At 38.4% G+C, this 13854-nt stretch overlaps 1 protein-coding gene across 1 annotated transcript; it reads right to left on the bottom strand.

The window, feature by feature from the left end:
• Window positions 1-1294: 1294 nt before the first annotated feature.
• Smp_173780 (hypothetical protein) lies at window positions 1295-2516 on the bottom strand (the record flags this gene model as incomplete). The annotated part of the gene is made up of 3 exons (XM_018792477.1): window positions 1295-1408; window positions 2233-2412; window positions 2454-2516. Coding segments are annotated over 3 exons (357 nt in total), but the record flags the coding sequence as incomplete, so codon positions are not given.
• Window positions 2517-13854: the final 11338 nt, after the last annotated feature.

A 13854-nucleotide genomic window follows, 5' to 3' on the forward strand; every position in this document is an offset into this window, starting at 1 on the left:
ACGCATGACATTGATCACCACCCAGTGATCAATCAATTGTGACGAATGTATTGTATTTGGAATTCGAAATCAGGCAGTCATCAATTACGAAGGAATCATTAGTTCATACAAACACCACAGTAATGAATGATCGACTTACTCTAATTGTTTGTAATTTCTCACCTACCGTTTGACCCTGTGGCTGCGTAAAGTCAAAAGCATATGGTATGTCTATGGGGTGATATCCAGTCTGTGTTTGGAAATTTCTTTTTATTTAAATAGTTCGGTATAGGTGGATTATGGCTAACAAGGAAATAGAAAACACAAGTTTTGTCTTAATTCAAACTCCTCATCTGAATGTACCTCGATCTCATTGTTAATGTTTACATTACCACTTCAAACCTTCGCTTCAAATATCAGTGCGTTATCCACTGAGCTACTTATTGCGTTCGAGTCTCAGTGCAAATACCTACACCGCAGTGTTGGTTCATCCTACTAACGAGTTCAAAATAGGACTAAACGAGTATTATGGATCCCAGTACTAACCGAAATCCATCTGATCTATGAACATTGTAATAAAATGGCTATATCGAGGCTTTTCGCACAGGATGCACATATGCCAACAAAGGCTGGTTACAATTCACTCCTGATTATCAAACAACGGGATGATTCAAATCCTTACTACTAATAATATAAATAAACGAAATTTAAATCACTTCGTGTTGATGATTATAGAGAAGACGTTCTCGTTTGCTCATTTTGTTTCTTGTGCAGTTGTAGTATATAAACATCATTCATATCTACTATCGAAAAAAACGGCAAGAAACTATACTGCTAAATGCCCCCAAATGTCCAGGTATGACCGAGAGTGGGGAGAGTCCACTCTCCCTATCCAAACGCTCTCACATGGTCACGCGTATATAGCCTCTGCCAGGGAAGTCCTACTCACTGCCTTCTCGGGGCAGATGTGTTGTTTACCAAATTGAGAGGACGAAAAGCAAATCTCTGGCGCTTTAACCGGGTTGGTGGACAAGGCGAGTCCACCTAGGGGAGTTGGAAAACCCTGATTCCAAACAAATGTTGAACATGGGCTCCAGGATCCTAAAGGAACAAATGGCGTATGAACCAATCGCTGGTCACCGGCTACCATGGGACTGCATCTCCTTACGATGCTCCACTGTCTTGTGGATCAGACCTTCGGGTCGAAGGCTCCGGGTGTGGCCTCCCAAGGAAACCACCTACTTCGGTCTGGGCACCCGGGCAGTATCATAGCCCTCACACAATTAAATGAAATGACAACTGTTTGTGTGGCGCATATATATATATATATCTGGTGCCCCCTTGTAGCAATATTTATGTGTTCAAATAAAAATAAATGAAATAATAATAAAAATCTTACAGTGTGATAGACTTCTGTAAGGTTACATACCTGTATGCAGAATATTTTTTGAAATAGTTGTGTTATAAAACATGATTAGAAGATGACTGCTTAAAAAAACAAGATATTTGTTAACTTGTCACGATAAACTCGAACAACAGTTCTTTACACACTAATTGAATAACAACAGAATATTCATTTAAAAGTTTATTGATTCGATACACCTTGGATATCAAGTATAATTCCGTATGAGACAGCTGGTGACTATACAAGGTCAGACGAAAACGAAAATGAGGTTACTTTAAATCCGAAATTTGATAAATGAGAGTTAAAGGCTAAAACTTTTGAGTTATGGATCCATACCAACGTGTTAGATTTTTGGGGTTTTTAAAAAAATAGTGGGTTATTAGTGAGAGAACTTGACTTTTAACTAACAAGTTGAAGGTTCGGACCCTGCTACACATACTATGCTTTGGACCATCGTTAGCATTATTGAAAAAGTGTAACTCAAAGTCGAGTATATAAGCCCATAATGAATTTGCAAATGAAGTTTCTATAAAGTATGTATGGCTATAAATAATGAATTATCAGTGAACAGCAAATGGTCTCCAAAATTATTTGAATTTCGGGGCGAAATCCTATACAAAACGGTTTTAAATGTAAAGTAGGGCAACTACAACGAAAACATATCTATTCCAGCTCCTAGTGTGTCTGTGAATGAATGACTGATCTATATTCTACATTTAATAATCTTAAAAGTAATTCAAAAAGAACTTATTTGAAAGGCAGATGTGGACAACCACAATAAAATAGGGAAATAGTCTACGCTTCGTTTAGCCAGTTAGTTGTCTTAACCAACAAAATATTGAACTTACCATGACAACGGAATTTATCAATAAATAATCATCCCCGGGCGTCCATGGTGCGTTTCTTATTTCACGTTTAGCTTTATGATGACTGATTCGAGATGCTTTTCGTTTCATTGTTCTAGAGAAATCTCCGCTACGATATGGTCGTAAAGAATTGTTACCAAGTCGGCTTTCATGAGAAGGAATCTGAAAATTATTTGATAATGCAGTACAAGTTTAGAACCTACTGAGGTTTCTGTAGCATTTGTTCCCGATTCCTTGGGACTATTAGCAGTAGTATCATGATTCATTCGAGTATAAACTAAAGAAAATTCGAAAGAAAGGCATAATCACTGAGTACATCTTAGTACACGAGATTTCACAATTAAGACAGATACCAGTGTATAGGCATAATAAAAATTTATTTGAAGTGATACTTTTCTGTTCAGTTTATTTTCTCCGGAGGATAAAAAATAAAAGTTTGGGAAAAGCTTACACAAACAGACGCATGAAACAAAGTTCACAAGAAGATCAGGTCAGAATGATTACAATCTTTGTAGAGTTCATCTTGACAACACATTTAGAACGACTACTTCTTGAACCCAAGATATGAGCATAGTAAGAAAATGTATAACAAGGTCGTTAGAGACGTTCATTTACAGATGTGAGGTTGTTTAGGAGTAAAATGTATACTAAGTAACTTGTGCCCCCAAATGTCTAGGTATGGCCGAGAGTGACCACCACGTCAAGGTAGCAGCAACGGTCGGGCATGGTCACGCGTATATAGCCTCTGCCAGGGAAGTCCTACTCACTGCCTTCTCGGGGCAGATGTGTTGTTTACCAAATTGAGAGGACGAAAAGCAAATCTCCGGAGCCTTAACCGGGTTGGTGGACACGGAAAGTTCACTTAGGGGAGTTGGAAAACCCTGATTCCAAACAAATGTTGAACATGGGCTCCAGGATCCTAAAGGAACAAATGGCGTATGAACCAATCGCTGGTCACCGGCTACCATGGGACTGCATCTCCTTACGATGCTCCACTGCCTTGTGGATCAGACCTTCGGGTCGAAGGCTCCGGGTGTGGCCTCCTAAGGAAACCACCTACTTCGGTCTGGGCACCCGGGCAGTATCACAGCCCTCACACAATCAAATGAAATGACAACTGTTTGTGTGGCGCATATATATATATATATATCTGGTGCTCCCTTGTACCGATATTTATGTTCAAATAATTAAATACAAGTAATTAAATGGAAGACACAGTTAGAAATGCATGTTGATTTTCTTTTAATGCAGTGAAGAATTAAGTAAACAAATTAGGGAGAAATGAGGCTATCTATATAGTAGGTAAAGGTTCAGAATTAGTACTTACCTACAGAAAAGCGTTTAACGACCAAACCAACTGTCTATTAAGTATCAAAAACCAATTGTGGAAGCTAATGGTTAAGAATGATATAGAAGGCAAGAAAGAAGAGCTGACGAGGTCACTGAAAGAAGTCAAACAATAAGGCTTAGTCTTAGGAAGCTTTTTCGGAACCACAACTTACAAGGACAATTGCATCCAGGTTATATGTTCCGTTTATCCAACCCATCTTAGATACATCGAATTCACTAAGTTACAATAGTTTGTATGTTGAATGGTTGGACTAAATTTATAGATGTGAAGTTGTTTAGGAAACGAGTCACAATTTTTTTCATCCTTAACACCTTTCTTGGTCATACACACCAGATATCAAACCCTGTACTGTCAAAGCGCTTTTACAGTACAAACTGGCGAGCTGTTTGTGAAATAACAGCTCCAGTCGTAATAACAAACATCACATGTAAAATGTTTTCATTTTGTGCAGAAAAATAGTATATTCACACATACGTATTACGTGCCCTTAGGTAATTCTCGTTCTGTAGTTAGAAGAAGCCAGTGATAGTGAACAAAACTGAGCGGATTATTCTTATCGCCGAGTTATATGTCCTGACTTGGAACCAGACTATCATTTCACAAATCAAACAATTGATATTGAACATTCTTGTGTGCGTGAATCAGAATGGATGATAAGGTCAGTGGAGTTAGTTATTAGTTGATTACTATCAAGCCTTATCAAGAAATCGAGAAATAAGCACACGGCTGTTAGTGAGATCTTGGAGTAGAAAGGCGATAATTTTATTCACTCCTAGTTTGGAAGATTGAACGTATTTGCATAACATTTTAGAGAACAGTCAAACTGGCAACATCCATACTTCATTTACCCACTATCTCTTGGCAAAGTGAATGATGTAAGTTCTCCAAATATTAGTGGCATCTAAAAATCTGTAAGCACTCTAAAGCGAAGGAGAGCAGCAACATCCAATCGACTAACCTAAACGATTTTCAAAGAAGGCATTCTAGTTTTAACACAAAGACTAACTCAAATCTTAGCGGAGATCTGGGACCTGGACATGATAACATTTGATTGGTCTCGAACGATGGTCTTCCCAGTTGGTAAGAACAAATAAACTCCCTTTTAACAATCGGAGAAGAGTCAGTTTAGCTAATGGAGTGTCTAAAATATTCGCCTCAATAATACTTCAATGACTAACTGAAGCCCGTGAGGAGCACACTCGAGATCAACATGCTTGTTTCAGATCTAGACGTGGACATAGTTTTCGACGGCCAACAGTAGTTATATTCCCTGACATTGACGAACTGTCATCGGAACCTTTTACTTCGAGAGGTATTTTTCAGGATTGTCCGCTGTTCTTCCTTTTCCTATAACTCTGCGTGGTATTTGTACGAACTAGTGATTCGTCTGTCATTGATCGCCCACTAGTTACGAATTTCAAGTGCAACACGTTTAATTGCGCTCATTTAGTTCTATCTGGCCCAAATTGCGTTATTTTAGGAATTTATAGTTAGTAAAATAATATGAATACTTCTAATTGTCATACTGGAGTCGCGATGGGACGCGTATAGAAGATTTGGTTAAATATTCGAATTTCGAAGACTTCCAGGAGTACATGGAAAGGGTTTGATATCTGGTGTGTGTGACCAAGAAAGGTGTTAAGGATGTAAAAATTGTGACTCATTTCCTCACGTTCATCGGAAAGGATTCTTACAGATTTCTAAAGATTTCGGCACTTCCAGACAAGTCTATTTCGCTTCCCTATCAGTCTTCAGTAATAAGGATAGTAGGTTGATGAACCTATGTTAATCCTGACAGATTTCCTTCCAGTGAAGGTCCAGCTTCTTTTTGAAAATGTTCACTGATGGTGCTGATACCACTTGTTCTGGTAAAGCGTTCCAGTCATTGACCACTTGATGAGAAAAACGGGATCCCACCTTTAGTTTATTAGATAGCGGTTTTAGAACCTTCTTGCTATGACCTCGGAGATTATTAGTGCTGGAGGGAGCAAAAAGATAAGACATATTAACACCCAGATCATAATTAAAGATACGAAATGCCAGTATAAGGTCACCTCGCGTTCTACGATAAGGGGAAAAAGTTTAGACGTTTTAAACGCTCATCGTAAGGGAGTTTAGAAAGACCCTTTACTAATTTTGTCCCTACACGCTGGACACGCTCAAGCGATTTAGTATCCTTTATCAGACAAGGGCTAGCTGCTTGGATACAGTATTCTAAGTGTGGCCTTACATAGGTGGGATATAAAATTCGAAACATATCCTCGTCGAAGCATTTAAATGCTCTGCGAAGCGACCATAGCGCGCGATAGCCTTTGGAAGCAACCGCATTGCAGTGCGTAGTAGTTTTTAAGTCGTGACATAATTACTCCTAAGTCTATGTGCTCTTGAACGCGTGGCAGAGATGTACCACTAATGGTATAGTGGTAACTAATATCGTGCCCGATGTGCATGAACACGCTCTTCCTGGAATTAACTTCCAGGCCCCAATCATGAGCCCACCTAACTAATTCGTCTAAATCTGCTTGCAGATAACAACGATCAGTCTCATTTATTATTGTTCTCCAAATTTTAACATCATCCGCAAACAATAACGTCGACGACTTAAGTAATAAAGGTAGTTCATTAATATACAGAAGGAAAAGTCAAGGGCCCAAGATGGTGCCTTGGGGTACACCACTTTTGACCGGTTTCCATTCGGATAGCGTTCCATTGACCCTTACTCTCTGTCTGCGGTCACATAAGAAGCTTCCTATCCATTCCTGTATAGCACCTGTTATTCCAAAGCTCGAGAGCTTTTGCATGAGACCTAAGTGTGAAACCTTATCAAACGCTTTGCTGAAATCTATGAATATCACGTCGACAGACAGGCCGTTGTCTAGGGCAGCTGTCCAATCCTCTCTCGCAATGAGTACGTTAGTCAAGCAACTCTCAAAGAACTACTATTAAATCATGCGAAACCTACTTAGTTAGAATGCCATGAAGGAGAGAATTTTCATAAAACGATTCACCAGGACATCAAGAATTCCACTATATTACTGAATTATTCAAATCTAATGCCAACTGAAGGTCATACAGATGAAAATTCATTGAAGAGTTGCAAAGCATGTTAAAAGGGCGAACATAGGCTTCCAAAGTGCCTATCCCGTGGTTAATTGCACTCACGTAGTTCATATATATTTCTCCACGTCATATGCTTAAACGGTAGTGAAATGGGAGATATAAAGGCAACCTGTAGAGCTGCTGGCTGTTGTGCCACAAATTTGTGATAAACTCTGAAACTCAGATTTTATTAGGTCAAAGTTTCTAGTGATCATTTATCTTTTTCCACTGTTTCGAAAGGCAGAGTTCATATCCAGAATCGATTACATACCTATCTTGATTGATTCCTACTCATCACGTTCTCGTGACGTGAGGTTTCTACGAAATTGATAGGACGAAAAGCGAATGTTCAGTGCTTAAATAGAGCCAGTGGACAGGATGAGTCCTCCTAGTGGAGCCGTAAAAACCTGATTCCGAACCAATGGTGTACATGGGCTTCTGGATGCTAAGGAATCAAATGGAGTATGAACCTATTATTGGTCACCGACTACCATGAGACTGAGTCTCATAACGTTGCTTCATTGCCTTGTGGATTAGACCTGTATGTCTAAGGCTCCGGATGTAATTCTCTAAGAGAACTAACTGCTTCGATTTGGGCACGCAGGCAGATTCACAGCACCCACACGAACCAAAGATAACTAGTAGTGGATTCCTTGATAGTGCATGACGTATATGTATTTGCTGCCCTCTTGTATCGATGATTATGTGTTTAAAATAATAAAACAATGCAGTGTAGAGTCATATCTCATTTTACAATTAAATGAAACTTTGTTAGACTTTAATAACTCTGCAACTGAACTCCATCCAAAACAAATTTGCGCTTCACGTGATATATGTGGAGAACTCTAGATGTTCCCGTATTCAAGAAAGTAATCGGATCAACACAATGAATATGTGTGTCAAATTGAAGTCAGGATCACTGTGAGTAAAACCTTTCTAATAAAATCAACTTCTTATCAGATATATCGTTTTGCTAGATATGGGTTATACCAATGAACGACATAGTTTTTTGAGGGCAATTCTTGTAAAAGTGAAAAGATGTGTTTAATAATTGAGATCATGGTCGGGAATTTGATGCAAATTTGATAGATGCTGATTTTTCTGGTGATTCTTTGTTCTCCTATGGCATTGGTAATAAATTTGAGGAAAATACTATAGAAGTATCAAGTACTGATGATGTTGTATCAAATGTTACCTGTCTCCATGATTCTTGTCTGTTGGAAAACTTGGTCAGTTCTGAGTGAATTAAAGAGTAATTATGGTTTTGATGACCTCGTATCAGATGGTGTTTATCTTCACCATGAAGACCCTTCTATTTGATCTTCTTATCAACGTGAGAAAATTTTTTACTTAGAGTCACGTTATTTATAATAACAATGTTATTGCGTTGTTCCATTGTACTATTTAAAATTGATTTGGCTATTTATTCTCCGAAGAAGTGGCTATTAATGAGTCACGAAACGCCAGAAAATCCAATTTTTCTACTTATTGGGACAACACGAATATAATAATTTATTTACAGTAAGTTTATTATATTTTCAAGTTCTGTCTGTTCTAAATTTCGCTGTTTAGGAATACTACAAATCATCATAATCTGTCATAGACATGTTTTCAGAGGTAACAACTTCATCTTTCAGTGGTGAATCTTCAACTGTTGACATATAACACGAGAATGATATAGTTACATTCGATAAAGCTGCTGACGAAATGCAGTCTTTCTACCACTTTAAGCAATAATGCGAGCATATTTCAGATTCATAACACTGCCTACGAATGCCAGTGTATTTGCCTGAATTATTTACAGGGAGTTAAATGGCCAAACATGTTGGCGGTTTCGTTTATCTGTGGAGTTTTGCCAGTCTGATGTCTAACTACATCTTGTGGACTCAGAAGGCTTCGTTAGCGTTTATAAACTTGTGTAAATTGAAGGATAGGGAAAATATCTGTGTGTCGGACGAAGGATGCGTTTACAGCGCATCATTCCGCTGCATTCTACTGTACAAATGTGAAACATAATCAGTGACAACAGAGGTTATTCTCAGGTTACTAATATTCGATGAAAGGTGTCTAGGAAGCCTTACGTGTGTATTTTGAAACTGGTGTAAGCAACGCCCGGATTAAAAATACAGTAATAGTCAAAAATAGGAAATCGATTGTTCGTGAAGTAAATCGTCAGCAACTGAGGTGGTTGAGACATGTTCTCCGTATGCCCAATCACCCCTTGCCTTGAAGCGCTGAGTCCTTAGTTGCAGGAGTGGGTTAGAAGAAATCTGAGGGTGAAAAAACTAGAACAGAACATCAATCCACGAAGTTATTGGAGGGCCCGAACATCAAACTCAGAATGGACAACACCAGATATGAAGATATCATTGGACGACGGAAACTGGCAAAGAAAAATTACAACTTAGATAGAATTACAAATCTATGTGCATGCGACAAGGTGTTTATAGGCGGCACAATATTCCCACACAACCGCAAACACAAAGATACATGGATTTCTCCAGAGCTGACATAGTTTAAGATCACCACCTGGTTGTGACCAAGATGAAACTGAAGCTAAAGAAACACTGGACAACTGGAGAAACAGCATTACAATAGTCTTCCTTCGAGATACTAACAAACTCAACCAATTCAAGATAACCCTCAATAACAGGTTCCAAGCCCTACAGGATCTACTGAAAGCAGAAACTGAGATGGATAAAAACTGGAAAGATATCAAATAAACATTAACTTCAGCTTGTCAGGAGGTTTCGGGTCGCTGAATACACAGAAGCAAACAAGCAAGTTACGACGATCATTAGGGCTGGCGAACAGAAATACGTGAAAGATCTAGCGATGTTACAGGAAAAAGCTGCGAGAGAAGGAAATATGAGACAAGTATATGACATAACGAAGAAACTGGCAGGGAGATATAGTAAACCGGAGAGATCAGTCAAAGACAGAGAAGACAAGCCAATCACAGAGGTTCAAGAACAGAGGAAAAGGTGAGTAGAATATATCGAGGGACTTCTGAATAGACCAGCCTCATTGAATCCACCGGACATCGAAGCAGTACACACAAACCTTCCTATAGATGCCACTCCACCAACGATCGAAGAAATCAAGATGGCCATCGGACAAATCAAGAATGGGAAAGCAGCAGGGCCTGACAATATACCAGCTGAAGCACTGGATTCAGACATAGAAGTAACTGCAAGCATGCTTCACCTTCTGTTCAGGAAGATTTAGGAGGAAGAACAAGTTTCGACAAAATGAAAAGGAGAATACTCCACCAAGATACCAAAGAAAGGAGATCTGAGCAAACGTATGAACTACAGAGGCATCACATTATTGTCAGTACCAGAAAACGTTTTCAACAGAGCGTTGCTGAACCGAATGAAAGACACAGTAAACGCCTAACTTCGAGATCAACAAGCGGCATTCCGTAAGGATCGGTCATGCACAGACCAAATCGCGACACCATGGAGTTGAGTGGAACTCGTCACTACATATCAACGTCATTGACAACCATCATCGAAAAAGTGTAAGTATTTATAAACAGTTGTTTACGCAGTCTTGAACCAATATGGTGTTCTGCTTCTCAGGCACATCTTATTGGTCCATGGTATGTTTCTTGAGTTTGTAGACACAATTGTCCATAAGAACCTAATATATTTGTGATATCTTTTCAAATGAGACAACAAATACTATACCTCCCTAGTTTAGTACACTCGATTGTATTATGATTCAGTTCAGTCAACATGATAGTGGTACATGAATGAAATAATGAAACACATATGTTCAATAATTAGAGTCGCTTAAATTTTCATTTCCATTGACGCGCTTAAGCGTCAGAAATATAAAGTGATCAATGTGAGATTCTGCACACACTTTCGTGCACCTAGCTTCCGGAAGCTGAAGTTTAGAGCCTAGAACCTGTGCAGTACACGAATGATCTGAGGGGATATGTAAAAATGATGTAACATATTCTTCATACAACCCGTTACCATAACCTGACCCAAATTTAATTCATTCAAAAATCACACGTAGGACCGTAGTGACGGTACGTAGCCAGTACGTCTGGCATTCGGCATGCAACATTTAGAGAGGGTCAAAATTAGTGAACGGAGGAACACAGAGTAGTGGAAATAGTGTAGCTCGATCATAGTGGTCGACTGACACGAATGCGTACTTTGTTTCGTGTTTCTGAAGTTGTCTTGTCGATGGAGGTCAACCCTCACAACATCTGATGTGGGAAGAGAAATCGTTCCTCGGGCTGTACCGGCTCCAATGAGCCTCACGTTACCTCAGTTTCCGGAATAACGACATCCAAACGCGGAAAATTGTTGGTCGTGAAGTGTAAGAAACGAGGCTTCCTGGATACGCTTAATACTTACAAAATGCCAAGCCAAAAGCTGAGTGAAAACATGAATATCTGGAGTCAAATTTATAAGCCAAGAAGTGTACGGTTTGAGCAAACCGAATACACCCAAATTACAGTGAAATTATCAGTTTTCAATATGACAGTTACTACTCAGTCAATTACATTTTGTCTTTCTTTCAACACTAACTGCCACCGAAAATCCGTTTTCATGGCCCTACCCCTCAAAAATGTAGATTTGCAAAGATTTTTGAACCGGCAGGTCCTCTGGTTTTCAGGCGTTTATCAATTTCTTGACCCTTTTTGCTATCAGCCATCAATATGTCTTTCGAAGCATGAATTCATTTTCTATGTTTTTTGTTTTTTCTGTACGGTTACCTTACTTTCCTTCGTAAATTAGAGTCCCACCTTCTGTAATATATTTCAGTTTTCCTCCAAATCCTATTTTCGAATAGATAGTCCGTAAGCCTTAATTAAGGTGACCCCACTGACACCCTATGTTTTTAATTTGATTAGCGAATTCGGTGTTTGTATGAACTAATGATTCCTTCGTACTTGATGACTGCTTGACTTTTAATTCCGAATACAATTTAGTCGTTCGTGCTCATGTAGTACTTCTAGATTGAATTGCGTTAATTCTGTGATTCCTGGTTTGTATTATGTAATTCATATACTTCTAATTATCACATTGGCGTCGCGTTGAAGCCTGTGATATAACAGTTCAACATTCATTCAACTTCTGAAGCTTTTGAGGATTATTTGGATAGGTTTGAGATATGGAACATGACGAAGAAATATGTGAAGGGTGATAAAATTGCCAAACATTTTCACACATTCATCGGTAAAGAAGCTTACAGTTTATTAAACTTGGCATATCCTGAAAAGTCTATCTCAGTCATTTATAACAACTCTCAAGGAACTACCATGTTAAGTGCACGAGTTCTAAATGTCATGAGGGAGAAAAATTTCATAAGATTATTCGTCAGAATAACCGAAAGGTTAGGTGATTCAATCTTTAGTTGCAAAGACAAGCTGTCAATCGCAATTTCGGTAATCAACTTCATGTACAACTGGAGATCGATTAACTGCAGGGATCAACATACTGGGTCTCGAAAGAGAGCTTTTAAGAATACTGAACTGTTCCTTCCAAGATGCTAGAACTGTGTGCATTTACTACGAAGCAGTCAATGAACTTGATATCCAGTCGACGAAAATTTCTAATACTTTGCTCAGTCATGATGATGAAATGCAACCACAGGGTAGATCGAACTTGCGTTTGTCTATGAGTGATTCCTATTCTAGTGAAAATTTGAAAGGTAATTCAACAAAGAATCCCAAAAGAAACAACAAAGGCGACAGGAGGTTTCGTAAATGGCAATCCTAAGGCAAATTTCATTCTCGTAATTCATGTGAATGTCTTAATGTTGAATGCTTTAAGTATGGCAAGATAGAACAGATTGAGTCAGTACGCAAAACTGCTGCTCACTATGCTTCAAGTATTACTAAGCCTTGTAATTTAGATCACAATGATTCGTAGGTTCCTCACAATCCCTTATCCTCATTCACTGTTTTCAAAGGTAATGTTCATATTCAAAAGCGATGATATACACCCCCTGGTTCATTTCATAACTTTATTGTGTACACATGTAGTATAGAGTACAATACTTCATTCAAGAACTTGAAATCTTTGTGGTAGGACAAACCGAAGTCTCAATACTGAGGATTATTGGACACAGACTGCCCATGCATGAATGCTGTGAATTGCTAATAAAAGATTATAGTTCTTAATACATACCTTGTGAATTTTTAGTTGGCGAAAAAGGACTGTCAATACTTGGTTTAAAAAATCTGAAAAAGCCTAAAGTGCAATTGTCTTTACTAGTTTCTGATGCTTTAGTCAAGGGTTTGGTAGCTGATTGTGTTAAGTGTAGTAAATGTATGAAAATTCATCCCATAAAACTTGAAGTACAGGGAGATCCAGTCCATTTTAAAGGTCGGATAATTCCTTATGGTCTACAAGAAACAATTGCCATGATGAAATACTACCACATGGTCAATCAAGCTCAGAATTGTTTATTAATGATTTCTATTCACATGGAAATATGGGAGGTGAGTCAACATAGAATTGTAAAGCAGGTCACAAAGGTGAGCACAAACTAGGTAAATGGCTGTCCCGTGGTAAATATCATTCTCGTATTTCATATGTATTTTGCAATGCTAAATGTTTTAGGAATGTGGTAAAATTGGACACATTCAGTCAATCTGCAGAACTACTGTTCATTTTACTACAAGTAATATTAAACCTTGTAATTCAGATCTGAATAATTTGGGCGTTCCTAACAATCATTTTTCTTTATCCGCTAACTCGAAAGGTAATGTTTAAATTCAAAAGCGATTACATACATCCTTTGGTTCGTTTCACGACTCTATTGTGGACACAGGCAGTGCAGAATCCGTTATTCTATTCAAGAACTTGATACGAGGTTCTGAAGTCTCAATATTGGGGATTACTGGACATAGAATGCAATACAAAGATGCTGTGAATTGCTAGAAAGAGATAGTTGTTCTCCATAAATACCTTTTGAGCTTTGAGTGAGTGAAATAGGATCGTCAAAACTGGGTTTAAAAATCTGAATATGCCTAAAGTGGAGTTGACTCAACTAGTTTCTGAAGAAAATTCTGCCTATGAAACGTTAAGTACAGTCTTTCTTAAAAGACGAACAATTCCATATGGTCTTCTAGAAACAGTACATAAAATATTGGACGATTTGTATGCGAAGAGTATAATGTAACC

The sequence above is a fragment of the Schistosoma mansoni genome (assembly GCF_000237925.1).
Source record: "Schistosoma mansoni, WGS project CABG00000000 data, supercontig 0269, strain Puerto Rico, whole genome shotgun sequence".
Classification (NCBI taxonomy): Eukaryota; Metazoa; Platyhelminthes; class Trematoda; order Strigeidida; family Schistosomatidae; genus Schistosoma; species Schistosoma mansoni.